The sequence below is a fragment of the Callithrix jacchus genome, chromosome 5, assembly GCF_049354715.1.
Source record: "Callithrix jacchus isolate 240 chromosome 5, calJac240_pri, whole genome shotgun sequence".
Taxonomy (NCBI): Eukaryota; Metazoa; Chordata; class Mammalia; order Primates; family Cebidae; genus Callithrix; species Callithrix jacchus.
In genome coordinates, this window is record NC_133506.1 from 134214759 (window position 1) to 134238857 (window position 24099).

Consider the following 24099-nt stretch of genomic DNA (forward strand, 5'->3'; position numbering starts at 1 on the left):
GGGATAGGGACTGGGGAGGGGATGGAGTTGCTTCTCAAACTCTCTCTTTTCATCTGGCTCGAGGGTAAGGCCAACTGAGCCCAAACTCTGCCTCCTAGGCCGCTGGACATGTGAGCTTTTACTCGTTCATTTGTGCGGCTTGGTGACCCCTGAACATACAGAGGCTTCTGGTAGCCACGCTGGGGAGGGACAGGTAAGTGCCAGGGGAAATGCCCAAGACCAGGGCCTTGTCCTAGGCATCAATGAAAGCCTGGCATGGGCCCCTCTGGCAACATGGACAGAAAGGGAAACAGCTGGGGTTCCGTCTATTCCTTCCTGGCTGCCTGGGATGGAGACAGTGGGCCCAGGAGATTGGCCTGGCCAGCCCCTTTCAGATCTCAGCTACCTGGGGAGGGCACTCGTGGTGAACACTTGGAGAGCCAGAGTGACGCCAGCCAATGTGAGACTCACCAGCCCCCAGGACAAGGGAAGGCTCGGTGGGTGTCACCACCTGTCCTCCAGAGTCCATCCGATCGGGCACTTTCAGCAGCCAGTCGGCACCCAGGACTGTGGCATCATGGACAGGCAGGCACCACCCAGCACCGATTCTTTTCGTGGGCTCATTTTCAGAGGCCTATAACCCCTTGGAGGCAGCTGGTCCCGGAACTTGTGAAGGGTCAGCTTGCCCACAGGTCTCAGCTGTCACTCCCCGGCCACCCACCTCCCCAGCCAGAGATGGGATGAGCTGCCACTCCCGTGTGCTGGCTGGCGGGGCTGTACACTCGCTGGGAGTGAAGGCCCAGTCCCTGCCAAGTGCCCCAATCCCTGTCTGTCACTGACTAACACTTTGCAAAATACAAAAAAACGAAACCCTAAAGGAAAAACCACCCTGTGCCTGGATTCACAGCAGCGCCGGGTCACTGCAAGGTTTGCCAGGCGGCTCTTGGGTTTCTGCGCTGATCTCATACAGACTGGCAGAAACCGGTCAGGACTGGCGCTGACCGCAGGGCTGCTGTGAGTTGTGTGGCCCCGTACACCATGTGTACCCACAACACATCACACTAGGGTCTTGCTTCCAGAACGCATCCTCGCGCCCCTCAGCAGGTTGCAGGCCAAGGTGAGAGGTCCGTGGTATTGGTTGGTTGGTTAATGGAACGGGGACCCACTATAAACATTTGGTTTTCTGTTTTGGGTTTTCTGTTACTTTCACACTTCACTAAGGGCGTGTCCTTCAAAAGCTGGTTGGGGCCAGGCGTGGTGGCTCACACCTGTAGTCCCAGCACTTTGGGAGGCCAAGGTGGGCAGATCACGAGGACAAGAGATCAAGACCAGCCTGGCCACCAAGGTGAAACCCCATCCCTACTAAAAATACAAAAATTAGCTGGGCGTGGTGGTGCTTGCCTGTAGTCCCAGCTACTTGGGAGGCGGAGGCAGGAGAATCGCTTGAACCCGGGAGACAGAGATTGCAGTGAGCTGAGATTACGCCACTATACTCCAGCCTGGGTAAAAGAGCGAGACTCCATCTCAACAAACAAATAAATAAATAATAAAAATAAAAATAAATAGTGCTATAGCACCTTAAATTACTTGCATTTTTTCATCTTTTAGGAATACGTTGATTTTGACTGTGAGGGGTGTGTGGACAGGGGAAGAAAACCGGAAGGAGGTATCTCCAGAGTTCAGAGTGGTCCTCATGGCCCCAAGGGATGGATGCCAGCCAGGCCGGGGCATGGGCCAGGGAGGCGGCCCGAACAGGTGCGGCCCTACCTGGGTGAACAGGTCCAGGGCCTTGTGCAAGTTGGCATGCATGCCTGTGGGGGGCTCATTGGTGATCTTGATGGAGTTCTCCAGGATGCCCTGGGGGATGATGTGGGTCTCGGGGCTGGGCGCAGGCTCTGCGCTGATGAACACTCGGTAGTCCTTGTGGCTGCCATTGCTGTAGCGCTCCAGCTTCTTGTCCAGTGTGCCCAGCCACCGGGCCACCAGGTGGATGTTCTGCAGCCGAGACCAAAGGCTGGTCACACACACGCTTTCCCCGGCCCCGGGCCCACAAGGACAGGCACCAGCTGTGTTCCCTGGCAAGGGCAGGGCTCTTCTCACCAGCACCCCACACTTGCCCGGTGCTGGCGCTGCCCCACCCCTCACCTGTCCACCCTAACCAGGTGCTAGGCTTGCCAGGATGTCTTCAGCAAAGTAACCGAGGCCCCAGAATCAATTTTTGTGTTTAATTAACTGGAAACCTCCAGCCTTAAGGTGAGTCCTTCGTGTCCTCCCTGGCACAAGGCTGAGATTCTACAGCCCCCACCCCTCCTCTTGAAGCCGAGTTCCCACCTGGGCCAGGCTTAGCCCTGTGGATTGAGGTGGACACACACTGTAGGACTCATGGAAGCCAGGACTGGCCCAGAGGCACTCCAGGGCAAGAGGTAGTGAGTGAGGAGGGGTCTTGGGGGAGGGCTCCAGGCTGAGGAGACATGGTCAAGCTAGGGTTTAGCCAAATGTGCAGAGACCATCTCCTGGGCACTCTGGGCTTTGCTGCCTACTGCAAGGGAGGAGGAGCAGGGGAGAAGGAGGGAGGAGGGGGGAGGAGGGGAGAGAAGGGGGAGGGAAGGAGGGGAGAGTAGGGGGAGGGGAGGAAGGGAGAGAAAGGGGAGGGGAGGAGGGGGGAAGGGGGAGGGGAGGTGGGGGAGGAGAGGGGAGGAGGAGGGGGAGGAAGAGGGGAGGAGGAAGGGGAGGAAGAGGGGAGGAGGAGGGGGAGGAGGAGGAATGCTTTTGTCAGCCCAACATTTGTTATTTTTTTTTTTTGAGACGGAGTCTTGCTCTGTTGCTCAGGCTAGAGTGCAGTGGCGTGATCTTGGCTCAATGCAACCTCTGCCTCCTGGGTTCAAGCAATTTTCCTGCCTCGGCTCCTGAGTAGCTGGGATTACAGGCGTGCACCATCAGGCCCAGCTAAGTTTTGTATTTTTACTAGAGATGGGGTTTCGTCATGTTGGCCAGACTGGTCTCAAACTCCTGACCTCACGTAATCTGCCTGCCTTGGCCTCCCAAAATGCTGGGATTACAAGTGTGAGCCACTGCACCTGGCTGTTTGTGCTTTAAATAATCTCTCTTTGGGGTGTTCTGGTACGAAGAAGCCCAGCATCCCTCCCACCACTGAAGAGTCCACCCTCTCCTCTGGGCAGTCATGGCGCCCTATACCACACAGCTGACGCCGGCAGAGCCGACATGGGGGTCCCCCCTCCTTCAGTGGGTGGTAGGAGTTCCACCCATATTTCTGAATGTGAATTCCACAACCTGCTTCCTTCAGGGCCTTTTGGCCCATCCCACGACCGCCTCAGTGTGGGGAGCCCTTCCCTCACAGTGCTGGCCACCTCGTACCTGCAGAATGACCCAGTGTCCCTTCTCTGCAGCCACGTCCAGGGCATTCTCGGCCACCACCTCTTGTCCCTGCCCCAGGGACACATTATGGAGTTTTCCATTGTCTATGGTAAATCCTAGTTTTTTTCCTAAAGAAAAGAAAAACAGGAAAAACACCAGGTAATTAAAGGACACAGATTCAGGCTCTGTGATCTGTGTCACCCAGCCAGGAATTCCACATGCCTTCCTCATTTAGTTTTGGTGGTAAAATACGCACGATGTAAAATTTGCCATTTAAAAACCATCTGAGAGCATATAATGAAGTGACATTCAGTAGATTCACAATGTGGCGTAGTCATCTGTTAGTTTCTGGAGCACTGGCATGGCCCATACTCATCGGACACTCCCTCCCAGCCTGTCCTCCAGCGGCTCCTCCAGGCAGCCACTCATCTGCTTCTCCTTTGTGTCCCCATAAATTTACCCTTTCTGCATATTTCCTATTAAAGGAACCATACCACATGGCACCTTTGTGTCTGGCTTCTTTCACTGAGCATAGTGTTTCTGAGGTCCATCCATGTCATAGCACATATCAGTACTTCACTTCTTTGTGTGTGTGAGATGGAGTCTCATTCTGTCACCCAGGCTGAAGTGCAGTGGCGCAACCTTGGTTCACTGCAACCTCCACCTCCCGGGTTCAAGCAATTTTCCTGCCTTGGCCACCTGAGTAGCTGGGATTACAGGTGCCCACCACACTCAGCTAATGTTTGTATTTTTAGTAGAGATGGAGTTTCACCATGTTGGCCAGACTGGTCTCGAACTCCTGACCTCAGGTAATACACCCGTCTTGGCCTCCCAAAGTGCTGGTATAATAGGCATGAGCCTATAATCTCAAGTGATCCTTCTGCCTCGGCCTCCAGAGTAGCTGGGACCACAGGTGTGCATCACTATGCCCAGCTAATTTATATATTTTTTGGAGAGATAAGGTCTCCCTAGGTTGACAAGGTTGATCTTGAACTCCTGGGCTCAGGTGATCCCCCTGTCTTAGCCTCCCGAGTTCTAGGACTACAGCTGTGAGCCACTGCACCTGGCCCATTTTTAACTCGGTCACCCCGGCTCCATCACAGCTCACTGCAGCCTCAACCTTCCCGGCTCAAGTGATCCTCCCAGCTCAGCCTCCTGAGTAGCTGGAACTACAGGCTTGCACCATCACGTCCAGCTACATTTTTTTGTATGTTTTGTAGAGATGGGGTTTTGCTACATTGCCAAAGCTGGTCTTGAGCTCCTGTGATCAAGTGATCTGCCCACCCAGGTCTCCCAAAGTCCTGGGATACTGGTGTGAGCTGCTGCACCTGGCAGCTCTTTTTCAATCAAGGGGTACTATTCCAGTGTATAGCTCCACCACACTCTGTTAATCCATTTATCCATTCCTCAGTGGACATGTGGGCTGTTTCTGCCTTTTGTCTGTTATGAATTGACATTTGCGTAGAGTACTTGCTTGGAGGCAAATTTAAATTTCAAATTCTTTCAGGTGTATACCCAGGAGTGGAACTGCTGGGTCATGTGCTAATTCTATATGTAACTTATTGAGAAACCACCAGACTGTTTTCCACAACAGCGGCCCCATTTTACATCCTCCCAGCAACCTATGAGCGTCCCAGTTCTCAGGGTCCTCACAACATGTGTTATTTTCCTGTTCTTGATCACTGCCATCCTATGGGTATGAAGCATCATCTCGGGCGTGAAGTGGCGTCTCAAGTGCAAGGCAGTGTCTCAGGTGTGAGGCAGCCTCTTGGGTGTGAAGCAGCGTCTTGGGTGTGAAGCGGCGTCTTAGGTGTGAAGTGCCGTTTTGGGTGTGAGGCAGTGTCTCGGGTGCGAAGCAGCATCCTGGGTGTGAAGTGGCGTCTTGGTTGTGAGGCGCTGTCTTGGGTGTGAAGCAGCATCTTAGTGTGAAGTGGCATCTCAGGTGTGTGAAGTGGTGTCTTGGGTGTGAAGCAGCATCTCGGGTGTGAAGCGGTGTCTCAGGTGTCAGGCAACATCTCAGGTGTGAAGCAGTGTGTCTCAGTGTGTGAAGTGGTGTCTTGAGTGTGAGGTGCTGTCTTGGGTGTGAAGCAGCATCTTGGGTGTGAATTGGTGTCTTGGGTATGAGGCGGCATCCCGGGTGTGAGGTGACTTAGGTGTGAAGCGGTCTCTTCACACCTAGGGTGTGAAGGGTTTGGTGTGCATTTCCCTGGTGCCTGGTGATACTGACAATGCTCCATCTTTAAGAACATCACTTGCCTGCTACACTTACCCAGGGCTTCCACGTCTTTCAAGGGGTCAACCCCTGGGGAGAGGATGAAGAAAATTGGCATGGAGGGACTGCTCTCCTCGTAGGACTTAGAAAACTCGACACTCCGGCCTTCCACAAACTTGCTGCCCATCTTTTCCTCCACGAAGTTCCTAGGGGCAGAGTGCATTGTGAGACCCGAGGCAGCAGAACCTGAGGCTCTAGGCCAGGGCAAGGGGCTTGGGGTGGGCCAGCAGGAGGGCCATTTTTTGTGGGCTTTCTTCAGTGGGACAAGCCTATGGCAGGAGAGCAGAGTCTTCACTGGGCTTTCGTTTCTGCAAGGCATGGGGGTGGGAGATACGTGTTTTCTGCCTTCGCCTTGTTTGTCCTGGGCACCCTTTCTTTCCCAAGGAGCCCCACACTGTGCTCCTTCTTGGAGCAGTCTGAGCAGGTGCAGTGAGAGGCCAGCCTTGGAAGGCACCCAGGGTCAACTGCGGAGGGCGGAGAAGGCAGTTAGTTCAGATTAGAGCAGCTTTGGTGATTGAAAAAGTCAAAGAAAAAAGCAACTTCGGATACAGACATCTTTCTATACAGTAGCTCCAAACTCTAACCTGACCCCAATAAGTCTGGGGTCAGTCTCGGCTAATCCTCCTGTGGAGAACCTGGTGATGCTCTGGTGATCCTTCCATCAGGTGTCAGCCTTTCTCCTGTGATCACAGGGGCTGAGCTCACTGGATGTGGAAAGAATGAATTACCGAGCTGAGTAAGATTGCTGGGTATGGTGCTCATGCCTGTAATACCAGTATTTTGGGAGGCCAAGGTGGGCAGATCACTTAAGGTCAGGAGTTCAAGACCAGCCTGGCCAACAAGGTGAAACCCTGTCTCTACTAAAAATATAAAAATTAGCCAGGTTTCGTAGCATAGGCCTGTAATCCCAGCTACTTGGGAGGCCAAGGCAGGAAAATCACTTGAACCTAGGAGGTGAAGGTTGCAGTGAGGTGAGATGGCTTCATTGCATGCCAGCCTGGGCAAGAGAACGGGATTTCATCTCAAAAAAAATAATAAGATTTTAGTGGCCAGCTGGTGTTTGAAAGGAAGACAAATGGCCGCATCCCAGGGAGTGAGAACTGATCATCCCCGGCCAGGTGAACGCCTGAGTGCTTTGATTCTAGGTCAACCTTCAGAAGGGTCTGCTGACACTCAGGCTCCCCAGCACACCTCGACTCCTCTGGTTCAACCAGGAATCATCAGCTAGTGCCTCTCCATGCCCTTGGGACTTCCTGGGAATACCTGGATCTGCTGTTCCTCTGCCTGCATGAGCCTTTGCTGGCTTCTGTACGGTGCCTGAACTGGGGCTGGCCTCAGGCAAGGGTGGGGAGGAGCTGCTCCTCCTGAAGGCCCCCACTTCTACTCAGGCCTCCAGACTGGACTTAGACTCTGTATGCTGCGATCCTCATCCAGGAAGGAACTTCCAGAACCTCCAAAGTCCTACCCCTGGGCAGGAGGGACTCTGGATCACCTCTGCTAGTTACTTGACCATCCATTTGGCTATGGATGAATGAATGACGCAGCCGCATGCATGCTGGGTTCCAGTCAGGCTTCATGCCTCCTCCGGCACCGTGGCTGTGACAAAGGAGCCCTGGAGCCGGACAGCTTGCAGCAGACCCCAGCAGCTTACAGCCAGCCATGGAGGGGGTGCCGACACCATGGAAATTGGCAGGTGCCATGCACCAGAGCTTGTGTTGTGCACTGGGGGTGGCCTGGCCTGCCCCCTGCACCCCCCAGTGCCCGTGACCTGTGACCTGTGAGTGTGGAAGTGCTCCCAGGACTGTCAATGCTTCAAACAGAGCCTGACATGAGATGCCCTTGGCCAGTGCTGGCTTTGTTACTAGCCCCACTTGTCTGAATCTCCTTGCTTTTAAACGACCTCCTCCCTATAAATAGGGCAGTAAATTTGCTTTGCTCCATGCCATGGAAATGTGAAATATGTCAAAGCTGAGGGATGATCTGAGCTCACGGATATTTGGGATGGTTCAGGCCACTGCAAAGCACCCAAATGCATCCACAGTGGGTGGCTGTTTCCTTCTTTTATGTGGCCGGAGTGCAGTCACACAGGCTAACTTAGGCGATTCTCAGAAGCTCTCAGGAGACGGGGAAGGTCACCTCATCTTCCAGACAAGGAATCGGATGCACGCTGGGTCCAAACCTGCTGCACCCTCCCACAGGAGAGAGTGTTCCTGCTGTGATGGTCAAGTGACCTTGACCTTGGCGTTTCCCAAACTCTGACCCCGCTTCCTCCAGTTCTGAGTGCAGGACGCGGCTGGCTTTCTCCCTGGACCTTGCTGCCCTCCTGCATCACAGTGATTCTGGCTTCATTCCACCCCCTCATCCCTACCACTCCCGGTCCCTGTCCCTGTCCCTGTCCTCTCCTGTTTGACAAAACAAAGCAAAACTAAACTCACTCCTGGGAGTCAGGCCTCTGCTTTGTCAGAGGGGAATTCTTTTTTTTCTGATTTATTTATTTTGAGGCAGGGTCTTGCTCTGTCACCCAGGCTGGAGTGCAGTGGTGCGATCATGGCTCACTGCAGCCTCTGCCTCCCGGACCCAAGTGATTCTCTCACCTCAGTCTCCTGAGTAGCTGGGACTACAGGCGCACACCACCACGCCTGGCTTGTTTTTAGATTTTTTTTTTGTAGAGACGGAGTCTCACTATGTTGCCCAGGCTGGTCTCAAACTCTGGGTTCAAGTAGTCCTCCCCAAAGTACTGGGATTATAGGCGTGAGCCATCGCACCTGGCTGCCAGAGGGGAATTCTGTGAGAGACATGAGTGTCTTTTGGGAAACCAGGCTGCTTTCAGGCTACTTGGAAAAATGAAAAGGGAAGAAGCCAGACAGGCCACAGGTGCTCCAAGGACAGACCTGAGGCTCGTTTCTGTGTCAAACTTCACCTCCTTCCTTCAACAGCATGAAAGGTTTCAGGTGTGGAGAAATCGTTGATGCAATTGGAACGATTCTCTTGCAAACTAGCCACATGAATATACTTTGATTACATTTTGCCACCGAGGGGCTCAAAGTCCTCGCATGCTGATTGTTTTACCACGTTTTCTCCCCCAAAACATCCTCAAAGGACCCCATTTGTACAGCCACAGTGCACGTTCACATCCACAATTCACATTTTACCTTCCTTGGCTGGGCACAGTGGCTCATGCCTGTAATCCCAGCACTTTGAGAGGCCGAGGCACGTGGATCGCCTGAGGTCAGGAGTTCGAGATCAGCCTGATCAACATAGAGAAACCCTGTCTCTATTAAACGTACAAAAATTTAGCTGGGCATGGTGGTGCATGCCTGTAATCCCAGCTTCTCAGGAGGCTGAGGCAGGAGAATCGCTTGAACCTGGGAGGCGAGGTTGAGGTGAGCCAAGATGGTGTCATTGTCCTCCAGCCTGGGCAACAAGAGTTGCCCTCCATTTAAAAAAAAAAATTATGCCATCTAGGAGGCTTAGTGGGGCGTCTTTTCTTCCTATCAGGTATCAGAGGGCACCCTCCTAAGTCAGGTTAGTGAGAGACAAGGGGCTCCTCTAATGATGTCTTAGCGTCTGAGACATGACTGGAGTTGCCAGCCCAGGGTGGAATCCTGCCTCTGTCCTGGAACAACTTTGTGTGACATGACTTAGCCCCTCTGAGCCCCGTTTTGTTCCTCTGTAAAATGGGGAGAAGAAAGAAGTTCAGGGGATCAACTTGAGTCTGCACCGGGTCTAGCAGAGCAATGGGGCAGAGTTTCCATCAGGCCCGACCCTCAGGGGCCGTGGACACTCACTTGACGGCGTAGGTCATGCGGTCCGGCCTCATGCAGCGCACCATGCACAGCTTCTGCAGCGCCGTCTTGTTCTTCCACTCCTTGGGGAAGATCTCCTTCTCGGGGGCTTCCGACTCCACCAGCTTCTTCCAGCGGTTGGCAGATCCTTCGATGTCACTGTCCAGGTTTTTGAACTCATCCATCTCCGAGAGGGCCTAGGGGTGGAGGCAGTGGGCCCTGTGACTCTTCCCACTTACCCGGGTCCCTAGCGCCTTCCTTTACAGTTCATTCCAGGAGGAGAGCCCACTGCCCCCCGAGGACTGGGGCCCTGGGATAAGAAAGCCCAAGAGGCGTGCCACCAAAGCACCAGCTGTCCGTGCCCAGCTCAGGCAGCCCAGGACAGTTGCTGGGAGCCTCCTCGGTGGGGTCCAGTCTGGGGACATGAGGCATGGGGGCGCTAGGGGCTGCTGCTCTAGGGGTCTCTGGAAATGGGGCCATTCTAGTTCAGGTGACAACCTTCTTCAGGTCTTTTTGAACAGACCTTGAGATGCGGGGGTCCCTGATTATGTCCAGGAATCCAAAGAACGACCTTTTCACGGGCACTTCCCTACACTAGGAGGAGGGGAGGCTGGGGCAGGCAAGGAGTGGTAAGGGGAGGGGAAGGACATGTCCTGGGGCCGCTTCTGGCCGCCAGATGGTGTCACTCTGCTTGCTGTGTCCAGGCCTCAGGGACCTAACATGTCACATTCTCCATAGGAATGCAAAGCTATCTGTGAGTTGGCAGCCAGCCCGTCTTGATCTCTAACCCCATCTGTGAGGCCTCCTTGCTTTACTGAATTTTGTGGGCCACAGAGCCTGGTATTCCGGCCTTGTAGCACCAGCCGGAGAGGATCCACAGTGGGAAGGAAGCACACACCATGTGCAATGTCTGAAGACGAACCTTGATCCCACCCCAGCCTTGGTGCTGCAGGAAGTCCACCGGTGAGACCACCCCAGACTTAAAAGGGAACCGCAGAAGGAAATCCAGCTCCACCGGGTTCAGCTCCTTCTTCATGGACAAGACCTGGGGGAACACGGAGGTGGATACACTTAACACGGCCAGTTGGCAACCCTGGAGATGTGCATGGACCCAGAGATGAGTCCACACTCCCAGTCTGCAGGGGGAGCGCTGTCCTGCCTCTTTGAGTTGAGACAAACTTTTGTCTTTACCACGTCTCGCTTTTTAAGTTGTGGTCACGTACACATACCACAAAATTGACCATTTGCCCGGATGCGGTGGCTCACACCTGTAATCCCAGCACTTTGGGAGGCCAAGGGGGGTCAGGAGTTTGAGATCAGCTTGGCCAACATGGCGAACCCGTTTCTACTAAAAATGCAAAAAATTAGCCAGGTGTGGTGGCGCATGCCTGTAGTCCCAGCTACTGGAGATGCTGAGGCAGGAGAATCACTTAAACCCGGGAGGCAGAAGTTGCGGTGAGCCGAGATCATGCCACTTCACTCCAGCCTGGGCAACAGAGCCAGCCTATCTCAAAAGAAAAAAAACCAAAAAACCCTGACTCTTTGAATCATATTTTAGCGTACAGTTCAGTGGCATTTCACATGTTCACAACCACCGGCACCATCTACTTCCAGGGATTCTGTTACCCCCTTACCACCCCCAGCCTTAAGCAGTCACTCCCCATCTCCCCTCCACTACCCCATCTCCCCTCAACTACCCCGGCCCCCCCACTACCCCGTCCCCCCTCCACTACCCCATCTCCCCCCACTGCCCCATCCCCCCTCCACTGCCCCGTCTCCCCTCCACTGCCCCATCCCCCTCCACTACCCCATCTCCCCTCCACTACCCTGTCCCCCCCCGACTAGCCCGTCTCCCCTCCACTGCCCCGTCTCCCTCCACTGCCCCATCTCCCTCCACTGCCCCATCTCCCCTCCACTGCCCCGTCTCCCCTCCACTACCCCATCCCCCCACCACTACCCCATCTCCCCTCCACTACCCCGTCTCCCCCCACTGTCCCATGCCCCCTCCACTGCGCCATCCCCCCTCCACTGCCCTGTCACCCCTCCACTACCCCATCCCCCCTCCACTACCCCATCCCCTCTCCACTACCCCATCTCCCCTCGCCTCTGAGAGCCGCTCATCTGCCATCTGTCTAGGGATGCACCAGTTCTGGATGCTTCCTACAAATTGAAGCACACTATGTGCCCTGTTTGCATCCAGCATCTTCCACTTAGTGTGGTGCTTCTGAGGTTCATCCGCATGGCAGATGTGTCAGGACGCCCTTCCTCTGTGAGGCTGAGTAGTATCCTGTTCTTGAATATAACCACACTGGGTTCTCCACTCATCTGTTGATGGACAGCATGTTGCTTAGCTATTGTGAATTGGCTGGCTTTTAAAAAGTTTTTATTATTTATTGTTATTTTTTTGAGAGAGAGTCTTACTCTGTCTCCCAGGCTGGAGCACAGTAGTGCAATCTCCGCTCACTGCAACCTCCACCTCCTGTGTTCAAGCGATTCTCCTGCCTCAACCTCCCGCGTAGCTGGGATTACAGATGTGCACCACCACACCCGGTTAATTTTTGCATTTTTAGTAGAAACAGGATTTCACCATGTTGGCCAGGCTAGTCTTGAACTCCTGGCCTCAAGTGATCTGCCCGTCTTGACCTCCCAAAGTGCTGGGATTACAGATGAGAGCCACCACACCCGACCTTGTTGTTTCTTAGAGACAGGGTACCGCTCTGTTGCCCGGGCTGGAGTGTAGTACTGTGATCAGAGCTCACTGCAGCCTTGAACTCCTAGGCTCAAGTGATCCTCTCATCCCAGCCTCCCGAGTAGCTGGGACTACAGGCATGCATCACCTTACCTAGCCCTTTATTTTTTTTGTAGAGATGGGGTTGTGCTGTATTGATTGGGCTGGTCTCAAACAGCCTCGAGTGATCCTCTTGCCTTAACCTCCCAAAATGCTGGGATTAGAGACACGAGCCACAGGGCCTGGCCTCACCTGGCTTTTGGCTGCTGTGACTAATGCTACTGTTAATGCTGGTGTACAGGACTCTGGACAGATGCTGGGCACCTGTCTTGAGGTCTGTGGGTGTGTGCCCAGGAGTGGAACGCTGGGTCCTATTCCATGCCGTCTTCTCATCTGTACATGCCGGCCCTCTAGACCTCCTGTGGGCAGGGTCTGGGCCACTTTGAAGTGGGGTACTGGGCAGCTAACCTGGCACCCTCTGTCTCAGATGGGCAGCAGGTGGCTGGGAGCAGGGGTAATGGCCACTGCCATCTCCTCAGTCAAGTGCCCAAAGGGTCTGTTTATCAGATCCCATAGAGAGTTTCTTCCTGAGCTTGATGCTTTCTTTTGGTCAAACAAAACATTCTTTGGGCCCGAAGAGACTGCTTTCTACCCTGGAAAATCAGGGGGAGTGCTGACCAGCTCTTATCCAATGACCTCTCAGCCAGAAGAAAATCTCATAGTGAACCTATGATTCACAGATTCACACATAAAAGGAAGCTTCATAATACGGATCCTGTTGATTCAAAGTCAGTTTGAACTGAAAGCTAGGCTTAAGGCCGGGCGCAGTGGCTCATGCCTGTAATCCTAACACTTCGGGAGGCCGAGGCGGGTGGATCGCCTGAGGTCAGGAGTTCAAGACCAACCTGACCAACATGGCAAAACCCTGTCTCTACTAAAAATATAAAAATTAGCCGGGCGTGATGGCAGGTGCCTGTAATCCCAAGCCTCTCGGGAGGGTGAGACATGAGAACAGCTTGAACCCAGGAGGCAGAGGTTGCAGTGAGATCATGTCACTGCACTCTAGCTTGGGTGACAGAGTGAGACTCTGTCTAAAAAAAACAAAGAAAAGAAAAGAAAGCAGCTAGGTTTACACTGATGCCCAAGCTATTTACACAGTTAGCGTTGCCCAACCTGAATACAGCGAGACTCTGTCTCTGTAAAAACATCTTTCAAAATTAGCCAGGCATGGCAGTGTACACTTGTATTCCCAGCTACAGGGAGGTTGAGGCAGGAGGATTACTTGAGCCCAGGAGTTCAAGATCAGACTGGGCAACATAGTGAGACTTTGTCTCTACTTAAAAAAATAAATAAAGAATTAGCCAAGCATGGTGGCATATGTCTGTAGTCCCAGCTACTCAGGAGGCTAAAGTGGGAGGATTTCTTGAGTCCAGGAATTCAGGGCTACAGTGAGCTACGATTGCACCACTGCACACTCCAGCCTGGGTGACAAATGAGATCCTGTTTCAAAATAGCAGCAGAAGCAACAACAGCAAAGACTAGTGTTTCCAACGATACTTACAGCACAGTGTAAAGAAAACTGCAGAGCAGCTGTGCTGTGGTCTGAATGCGTTCCTCAAAAGGCCCATATGGGGAGCTGACTCCTCAGTGCAGCAGTGTTGCAGGGTGGGGCCTCGTGAGAGGCGGCTGGGCCACAACAGCACAGTGAGTGGCTTAATGCCGTGATCAAGGGAGTGAGTTTGTGACACAGGGAGGAGTTTGGCCCCTTGTGTGCTCTCTCTTGCCCTCTAGCCTTCCACCATGGGATGACACAGCAGGAAGGCCCTTGCCAGATGCCAGCACTTTCATACCGAACTTCCTGGACCCCAGAACCATGAGAAATAAATTTCTACTGTTTATAGATTACCTAGTATCACATGACACTGGTAAAAAAAAAAAAAAAGAAAAAAAGAAAAACTATAGATTACCCAGGCTTAGGTATTCTGTTACTAAGGCTGTTTAATCCATCGATGTCAGAGAATGCAAATCTTTAACTATTTTAGCAGGACTGTATAAACAGGAGGAGTATTTCTTTATTCATACATTTATTTCTTAAGAAACATCACTCAGCCCACAGTGGGCTAAGCATAAATGCAGGACTGTTTACTCAGTACAATTTAAATTTAAAGGTAAAATGACATTTCCTTGTGAAATTCTCCTCACTGGACCTCCCTTTCACCAGCTCCCACTGGATCACGGTGCCAGCTTCCCTGTTACAGACTCGGAGAGCCCCAGACTTGTTCCACATCACACATCTCAGACTTCATAATCACCTGGGTGTTGCTGAAATGTGGGTTTGAATTCACCAGGTTTGGGTGGGGGCCCAAGAATCTGACTTTCCACGAAGCTCCCGGGGACATGGACGCTGCTGGTCCACAGACCACACTTGGAGCAGCAATGCTAGACATTACCTGAAATGCAACTTGTGCCAGGAAAATGAGTTTGTCCCTCTCGAAGAGCCCCCGGGCTGTGTACATGTAGACGGAGTAGGTGATCTCATCTGTCAGGTTGGTCACCCGCTGCTTCACGTCGCTGGCAGGGGTGGTCCTCTGGATGGCTTTCTCAAACACGATGTTGAAGGCCTGGGGAGCCGCCACCGAGAGCATGGAGGTGTGCAGAGATGGAGCCCACCACCGTTCCCTGCCACCACTCCCTGCTGCCTGTGGTGGCCGACAGTTTGTTTTGTTTGAGACAGAGTCTCGCTCTGTCGCCCAAGCTGGAGTGCAGTGGCATGATCTCAGCTGACTGCAACCTCCGCCTCCTGGGTTCAAGTGATTCTCCTGCCTCAGCCTTCCCAGTAGCTGGAATTACAGGCACACACCACCACACCTGGGTAATTTTTGTGTTTTTAGTAGAGACAGGGTTTTACTATGTTAGTCAGGCTGGTCTTGAACTCCTGACCTTGTGACCCATCTGCCTCGGCCTCCCAAAGTGCTGGGATTACAAGAGTGAGCCACCACGTCCAGCCATCCAATTTGAGTAGGTGGGGGGTGCCTGAACATACCAGAGGAAGAGCAGGGAGGAGGGAGCAGCCCATACCCTCTCCTGGGGAGAGTGGGCAGAGGACAGATGGGGACCCCTAGCTCCCCCTTCCAGCCCCATCTGCAGGCTGGACCAGGTCTGCCCTCTGAGGGTGGCCTGCTACTGCCCAACGGCTGCGCAGGCACCAGGTCTGGCTGTGGAGCCCAGATGCAGTCCCACCTTGAGGGCGGCACCAGCCCCAGCTGCAGAGCCCACCTTGAGGGAGAACTGGTAGATGGGGTTGATTTTGTTGAGGTCGTTCAGGATGAAGTAGAGCAGAGATGCCCTCTCCGCGGCCGGGCGGTAGTTCTCTCTTGCTTCGTTGATTTTAACTTCTGTGATTTTTGCCTCCACCACCTTGACACAAATAAAAGAGGCATGAACAATACAGCAGATGGGCAGTGCCATGAGCAGGCAGGCTCATTCCCAGCCACCACCCTGGCTCCCTGGGAAGACACCCAAGGGCTCTGAGTGGCAGCTGGGTGCAGGATGGGAGCCCGGGCCCCTTCTCCTGCCCTGGACCCACTCGTGCACCTATGACTGAAGCTGCTTTTCTCCTTGCTGATGGGGGAGGCACCAATGGCCACCACCCAGCCTCCCATGCCCCCGGCAACCAGGGCGCATCGCCGAGGCAGCTCTGACCTTCTCCTCGATCTCAATGGCCGTGTGCTTGGTGGTCTCCAGATTCTCCACCAGGGCCGTGTCTCCCAGGAAGTTCCCCGACGCAGCCGACAGACGGGCCAGGAGCGAATCTTCCAGCTCTTTCAGAATGATCTTAAATTCGTTTTGAGACTTGGTGAGGTTCGCCTGCAAGGTGGGGGGGGTGCGGTTGGCACCACACAGCCTGGCCCTCCCTTGGGTGGCCGTGTAGCCCAGGCTTTGAGCAGGAGGAACGAGGTCAGGGCCTGAAAGGGGTGGCAGAAGCGGAGCCCCTCTGGGGAGCAGAGCGTAGAGCCTGAGAGAAGCACCCCCACCACAGAGCATCAGCAGGCCCAGGGTTTCAGTCCTGGGAACTTCCAGAATGGACTGGAGTTGGAAACGGGTCTGGGTGGAGGCCGAGCAGAGGGTTTCTGTCAGGGTGCCTGGGGAGCACAGCGTGCATCCAGTGGGGCAGAAACACTGCTGCAAAGATGAGCCCAACCCCCTGACTCCCCCACCGAGGAAAGAGCACGGGCCCAGAAGGCCCGTGTCCCGGCATGTAAAATTTCACATAACGTAAAATTAACCATATTAAAGTGTACAATTCAAGAGCATTTAGTGCACTCACAATGTTACGCAAACACCACATCTGTCCAGTTACACATTTTTTTTTTTGAAAGGGAGTCTTGCTATGTTGCCCAGCCTGGAGTGCAGTGGGTGATCTTGACTCACTGCAACCTCCGACCCCTTGGTTCAAGCAATTCTCTTGCCTCAGCCTCCTAAGTAGCTGAGATTACAGGCGCGAGCCATCACGCCCAGCTAACTTTTGTATTTTTAGTGGAGATGGGGTTTCACCATGTTGGTCAGGCTGGTCTTGAACTCCTGACCTTATGATCTGTCTGCCTCGGCCTCCCAAAGTGCTAGGATTACAGGAGGGAGCCACCACGCCCAGCCTCAGTTCCACATTTTCAACACCCCCTAAGGAAGCCCCATGGCCACTATTCTTCATTCCACCTCCCTCCTGAGCCCTAGACACCCACTAGTCTGCTTTCTGTGTGTATTTGCCTATTCTGGATGTTTCATCTAAACGGAATCATGCAACAAGTGCCCAGCTCCCAGCCTTGAGGCTTCCTGTCACGGAGACTACAGGGGGAAGAACAGAGACAGGCAGGCCAGAGACACGGCGGGCGCAAGGGCTGGCAGCCAGGCCATTTTCTCCGGGCAGTGCTTTGGCGCTTAGAGCCCTCTCAGGGCCACAGTGACTTGTGCTCTTTAAGCAAAGTGGTCATGTGATTTAGAAGTAATTTGCGACCTGGAAGAGGGGGTAACTGGGGAAGGAAATGACCCTTTCTGTTGTATGAGAAGCTGCAGGCCACAGGGACACACTGAGGCACCTTCAGAGAAAAGCAATGACACACACGGGGCTGGCAGCCCTGGTCGGGGACCCTGATGGTGACCAGGGACCCACATGGAGACCCAGCCCCCTCTGTGTGGGACAGCCCGGCCTCCCACGTGACCCGACCTCGAGGCAGTTACCTTCAGCTGTTCTAGATCTGGGCGCTCTGTGGCCACCACAGCAGCCAAGAGTTGGTCCTCCAGTCCGTCCCTGGTGACCAGGAAATTGATGAGGGTGCACTGGGCCTGCATTTCCGGCTTGTAGTGCGGGTTGAAGTACTTGGTGTGCAGGATCAGGCGGAACTTGGGGTGGTACTCTACCTCCTTGTCGCCGATCTTAATGTACCTGGTGGGTGGTGGAGGAAGGGTGAGGGGACCTTTGCAAGGACAGACCACCTTTCACCCCTGCCAGGCTACCACCTCTAACCCTCCTCCTGCTCCCTGAAGAGCAGTGTGCCTCTCCTCATCTGTTCCTCCTCCCTGGCCCGGGACATGGACCCTTCTGGGAGATGCACCTGCTCTTTCCTTGGTTGTGGGGGGAGGGGAGGGGGTGGGGTCAGGCTCATCTTTGCAGCGGGGTTTATGCCCCTCTGGCTGCACGCTGTGCTCTCCTGGGGGCCCCAGTAGAAATCCTCTGCTCAGCCTCCACCCGGACCCACTTCCAGCACCAGACCATTCTGGAAGCTCCCAGGACTGAAACCCTGGGCCTGCTCATCCACTGTGGGTGGGAGGGGCGTGTCCCTCTGGCTCTCTGTCCTGCTGTACCCTCTTTGTAGCTGGGCTCACTTTGAGGGGCCCCTGGCTAGCTGCACCCCTCAGCACTCACACCAGGCTCTTCCCAGAGTCTAGGGCCTCAGCATGCTGATTTGCCACCCCTGTTCTGGGTTTCTGCAGGTATCTCTGCTTTAAAGGTGGCTCCTGTCAGCTCTGACATTTACATTTTTAAAGTAGATTTAATTTTTCAAAATTATAAAATGAGTAATACAAACTCTATGCATCAGCTGATGAGTCAACAAACAGAATGTGCACAGCCACGCAACAGTGGAATATTATTCTGCCATAAAAAGGAATGAAGTGCTAACACATGCAACCACATGCATGACTCCAAAAAACATGCTAAGTGAAGGCCCGATGCAGCGGCTCACACCTGGAATCCCAGCACTCTGGGAGGCTGAGGCAGGCGGATCACCGGAGGTCAGGTGTTCAAGACCAGCCTGGCCAACATGGTGAAACCCCATCTCTACTAAAAATAGAAAAATTAGCCAGTCACGGTGGCATGTGCCTGTAATCCCAGCTACTTGGGAGGCTGAGGCAGGAGAATCACTTGACCCCAGGAGGCGGAGGCTGCAGTGAGCAGAGATCACACCACTGCACTCCAGCCTGGGTGACAGAGCGAGAGTTCATCTCAAAGAACAAAGCAAAACAAAACACTGAGTAAAAAGAGCCAGACACAAAAAGACATGTGTTACATGATTCTATTCAGGTGAAATGTCCAGAAAAGGCCAATCCACAGACACAGAAAGCAGATTGGTGGGTGTCTGGGGCTCAGGAGGGAGGGAATAAAGGAGAGTGGGTATGGGGCTTCCTTCCGGGATGGAACTGGACAGATGTGGTGTTTGCACAACATTGTGAGCGTATGAAATGCTCTTGAATTGTGCAATTTAAGATAGTTAATATTTTGTTACGTGAATTTCACATGAATTTTTAAAGGTAATGCATCCCCAAAATTTGCAAAATACGTAAGAACAAAAAGAAGAAAGACATCACCTCTAAGCCTCACCCTCTGGAGGTGATTACTGATAAAACGCTGGTGTGGATATTCATAATTGGGACTGTGGCACCTCTTTGCAACCTTTCCTTGGGAGCTGGGGCTCCTTCCCTCCACTTGGCATTTTGTCAAAGCCCCTGCTCCTTACCAGGCAAGCAGCGGAACCTCTGGGCGTTTCCCCTATACGCACATGCCCAGGCCTCCGCCCTGATCACCTGGCTCAAGCCACAGAGGTGAAAACAACTCACTTTCCCTTTTTAATCGTGTTCCTGCCGAGCAGCGGGTCCAGCACAGGGTCCACGGTTTCACCGATGTTCTCAATGAGCAAGGTGTCCCCTTCTGAGATGGCCTGCTCGATGACGTCCAGGTAGCTGCAGGCACAGCACGGAAGTCAGCCCACAGCAGAGGGGGTGCGCCGACCAGCAGCGCCCCCCACTGTGAGCGAGACAGTGCCAAACGAGGGGCGACCCAGGAGCCCACAGCTTGTTCCCACCAGCTCGCCCTTCCCTGAAAGGAGCTGAGGGGCTCCTTTGTAAACCGCCCCCATGCTCTTATGGGAATGGAGATGAAAATGGAAGCAGTTTTGTTTATTTTGAGACAAGGTCTCATTCTGTTGCCCAGGCTGTAGTGCGGTGGCATGAGCAGGGTTCACTGCAACCGTGACCTCCCAGGCTCCAGGGATGCTCCCATCTCAGCCTCCTGAGTAGCTGAGACTAGAGGCACATGCCACCACACCACACCCAACTAGGTTTTTTTGTTCGTTTTTTTATAGAGACGAAGTCTGTGTTGCTCAGGCTGGTTTCAAACTCCTGAGCTCAAGCAATCTTCCTGCCTCGGCCTCCCAGAGTGCTGGAATTAGAGGTGTGAGCCACCGTGCCCGGCCTGGAAGCAACTCTGAGTAGCTTTACGGCCACAGTGGCAAACGTTGTCATATCCATACCTCACTGGATTTTCCAGCACCGACAGGAAGGCAGGCAGGGCAGCACTGCACCTGCACAGTTACAGCCTTTGTTTCTCATCAGTGATGGGAACACAGACCATGAGAGCTAAGAACATGACCAGCCTGAAGCCTCCCAGCCAGCTAATGGCCAAGCGGGAGGAAACCCCAGGCCTGAGCCTCCGACTCACCTTCCTTTCCCTGCAGGAGCAGTGGGTGGTGGGGAGAGGGGAAGGGAAGAGAGCTCCTAATTTCATTCCTTAATCCTAATGCTGCTCCCCATGCCAAATTTAAAACCTGTGGGCCAGTACTTGTATTTCAATGACCCACCCATCCACTGAACAGATGTGCAACTGGGGGTAGGGGGCTTGGGCCCAGGGCCTGCCTCCGTACACACCTCTTCTGTCCCAGGCGGATGGCTCTCAGTTCACTCCCATACTTGTTTTTGATCCACTTGATTCCTTGGAGCTGGGCGTCCACGATCAGCGGCCAGCGCTCGGTGTTGCACAGGATGGTGGCGTTCTCAGTGGACATGCGGTCACTGGGGAGGCCCTGGTTGTTCCAAGTGGCCACGTCCGCATCATCTGTCAGCAGGCTCAAGGGATCCAGGCCATTGGTGATCGGGATGGGGACCTGTCCAGGGAGGCATGCTTTCTTAGACAGAGTGATTCGACCTCATTACTTACTAGAAAACAGCTCTCCAAATGATGCTCTGGCTCTGCGGTTAGGGGCGGATGAGCAGGGTGACCCTGGAGAGAGAAGCCAGCCATTTCCATTACTCCGGACAGAGCAGCTTTGTAACTCGCCAGAAATGATGTCAGCACAGCAACATCCGGCCACGTTCTTTTTTTTTTTTCCAGACAGAGTCTCACTCACAGTGTCACCCAGGCTGGAGTGCACCGGCACCATCTTAGCTCACTGCAGCCTTTGTCTTTTTTGGGTTTGAGCAATTCTCCTGCCTCAGCCTCCCGAGTAGCTGGGAATTACAGGAATGTGCCACCACGCCCTGCTAATATTTGTATTTTTAGCACAGAATAGGTTTTACCATGTTGCCCAGGCTGGTTTCAAACTCCTGACCTCAGATCATCCGCCTGCCTCAGCCTCCCAAAGTGCTGGGATTACAAGCATAAGCCACCACGTCTGGCCACTGGGCCACATTCTAAACCCCAAAGGGGCTGGAGTCTTATCACAGAAGCCAAGGTGCCCTTTGGTTCTGCTGGGTGGGACCTCGCCAAATTTCCTGAGCAATGAACAGAACTCCGTTTTTTTTTAAAGATGGGGTCAGGGTCGGGCGCGGTGGCTCATGCCTGTAATCCCAGCACTTTGGGAGGCCGAGGCAGGTGGATCACGAGGTGAAGAGATTGAGACCATCCTGGTCAACATGGTGAAACCCCGTCTCTACTAAAAATACAAAAACTTAGCTGGGCATGTTGTTGCGTGCCTGTAATCCCAGCTACTCGGGAGGCTGAGGGAGGAGAATTGCCTGATCCCAGGAGGTGGAGGTTGCAGTGAGCCAAGATTGCGCCATTGCACTCCAGCCTGGGTAACAAGAGCGAAACTCCGTCTCAAAAAAAAAAAAAGATGGGGTCTTGCTCTGTTGCCCAGGCTGGTACAGTGGTAAAATCTCTGCTCACTGCAACCTCCACCTCCCAGGTTCAAGTGATTCTCCTGCCTCAGCCTCCCTAGTAATTGGGATTAAGGCGCTTACTACCACGCCTGGCTAATTTTTTAAAAATATATTTTTAATAGAGATGGAGTTTCACCATGTTGGCCAGGCTGGTCTCGAAATCCTGGCCTCAAGTAATTCACCTGTCTTGGCCTCATCAAGTGCTGGCATTACAGGTGTGAGCCACCACGCTCGGCCAGGACTCCACTCCTTACCTTTAAGTTATGTATGTAAGGGATCCAAAATTTCTCCATCAGCTCGTTTCGGTATTTCTTGGTGAAGTAGCCCACGTAGGACACGAAGGCTGAGATGAGCAGGACGTCCCCACACAGCGTGATCCCCTGTCTTTTGAAGCTCTCCACAGACTCAGCCCAGCGGACGTTTTCTGATGCTAATCCTCCCACCAGCCTGAAGCACAATGAGAGGAAATCAAACACATCTGCATAAGTGAGAGGACTGGACCAGACAAGCCTCCACCTCTGTACCTCCATGAACCTTCAGAGTTTCATGTCTGCAGCTGGCTCAGCGGCTCAGATGAAAATGCTTTTGGGAAGTTCTGGGGAAGAAAATGCTTTAGAGAAATCCAAATCATGCTTTTAGGCTGGGCACAGTGGCTCACACCTGTGATCCCAGCACTTTGGGAGGCTGAGGCGGGCAGATCACTTGAGGTCAGCAGTTCCAGACCAGCTTGGCCAACGTGGTGAAACCCCATCTCTACTAAAAATATAAAAATTTTATTTATGCAGGTACATGCTGGTGGCAAGTACGTGTAATCCCAGCTATTCAGGAGGCTGAGGCAGGAGAATTGCTTGAACCTGGGAGGCGGAGATTGCAGTGAGCCAGTATTGAGCCACTGCACTCCAGCTTGGGTGACACAGCAAGATTTCATCTCAAAAAAAAAAAAACCGTCGTGGCAGCCGCTGGGAATGCTGTTTCCCTCCCCAGGTCTCCTGCGTTGACACCCAGCTGTGGATGATGCCGTCTGGTCACCTCTCCCCTGTGCTGAAGATGCTGCCAGACACCACTGAGTACCATCTCAACCAGCTGGTGACAGAGCCCGAGTAGGGACCATGTTGGCCACAGGACGATGCGGCGTTCCAAGGGCACCTGGCCCTGCATGGAGTGGGCACTGGACTCCACAGTGTGCCTCATGCTCCTTAGGCCACCAGCTTGAGGGCTAGTCCCTGACCCTAAATGATGCACCATGGGTCTGAATGCATTGGCAGGTTTGTTCCAAATCCATGTCGCCCATTAGGGCCACTGAGGTCTGTCTGTGGCACCATCTGAGTAGCCCTTACTACCCAGTGGCCTAGAGACCACTTCGATTTGGCAGGTGAGGTCAAATCCCTCAGACCCAGGGCACCACCCTGAAGGCCAGCCTCATGCAGCCTGAGGTACTCATGGCTCACCACTGGCCCATCAGTGCTGGCTACACTAGGGAGGAGAAAACACAGCCTGAGGGCCTGGAACAGACTCAGCCCCAGGCTCTGCTGAGGCTCCCAGTGCTCCCTTGTAAGAACAGGAAAGGGTTACTCCCAAGCTGCATCATTCAGCAGGCAGCTGCCAGCCCTGCGGCTCCCAGCACTGGGACCATGTCCTGAGATGTGCTCTGTGTATAAAAGGCATGAAGGGGCTGGGTGCGGCAGCTCACACCTGTAATCCCAGCACTTTGGGAGGGTGAGGCGGGCAGATCACTTGAGGGCAGGAGTTTGAGACCAGACTGGCCAACATGGTGAAACCCCATCTCTACTAAAAATACAAAAATTAGCCAGGCATGGTGGTGTGCACCTGTAGTCTCAGCTACTTGGGAAGTTGAGGCACAACTTCACTTGAACCCAAGAGGTGGAAATTGCAGTGAGCCAAGAACGTGCCACTGCACTCCAGCCTGGGTGACAGACTGAGACTCTGTCTAAAAAAAAGAAAAAAAACACCACGCAGGATCTCAGGGCTCAGGATGAAAACAAGCACTGAAAATACCTCATTGATAATTTTTATTTTTTTGAAACAGAGTTTCACTCTTGTTGCCCAGGCTGGAGTGCAATAGCGTGATTTTGGTCACTGCCACCTCTGCCTCCTGGGTTCAAGCAATTCTCCTGCCTCAGCCTCCTCAGTAGCTGGCATTACAAGCATGCACCACCATGCCCAATTAATTTTGTATTTTTCTGTAGAGACAGAGTTTCTCCATGTTGGTCAGGCTGGTCTCAAACTCCCAAACTCAGGTGATTCATCCACCTCAGCCTCCCAAAGTGCTGGGATTATAGGCGTGAGCCACCATACCCGGCCAGCCTCTGTACTTCTTAAATGTGGCTGCTGGAAGAGTTTGAGATGGCACATCCACATCTGTCATCTTGCTTCATATTCCTAGGGGACAGCACTGCTCTGGAGCCCCAAACCGTGATGTGACCTGTGAGATGACGGTCCACTGGCTGTGAAATGACCCTGGAAGCCACGTCGTGGGTGCCAGTGGGTTATGACCGAGTCATGCTCTGGGGCAA

The 24099-nt window shown here is 53.5% G+C and overlaps 1 protein-coding gene across 8 annotated transcripts in view; it reads right to left on the bottom strand.

Moving 5' to 3' along the window:
• DNAH17 (dynein axonemal heavy chain 17) overlaps positions 1-24099 on the bottom strand; it is a 161427-nt gene that overhangs the window by 10543 nt on the left and 126785 nt on the right. For all 8 annotated transcript variants that reach the window (XR_013536049.1, XM_035301936.3, XM_035301933.3 and 5 more), the window contains 12 exons: positions 21820-22012; positions 20336-20571; positions 19250-19372; positions 17375-17579; positions 15842-16006; positions 15416-15556; positions 14590-14760; positions 10334-10456; positions 9415-9608; positions 5624-5772; positions 3355-3482; positions 1747-1974 (listed from right to left, as the gene is read on the bottom strand). Coding sequence is in view for 7 of the 8 variants with exons in the window: in XM_035301936.3 (XP_035157827.3) it covers positions 1747-1974; positions 3355-3482; positions 5624-5772; positions 9415-9608; positions 10334-10456; positions 14590-14760; positions 15416-15556; positions 15842-16006; positions 17375-17579; positions 19250-19372; positions 20336-20571; positions 21820-22012 (2056 nt within the window). In the remaining variant the exon portion in view is untranslated. The remainder of the gene's footprint in view (positions 1-1746; positions 1975-3354; positions 3483-5623; positions 5773-9414; positions 9609-10333; positions 10457-14589; positions 14761-15415; positions 15557-15841; positions 16007-17374; positions 17580-19249; positions 19373-20335; positions 20572-21819; positions 22013-24099) is intronic.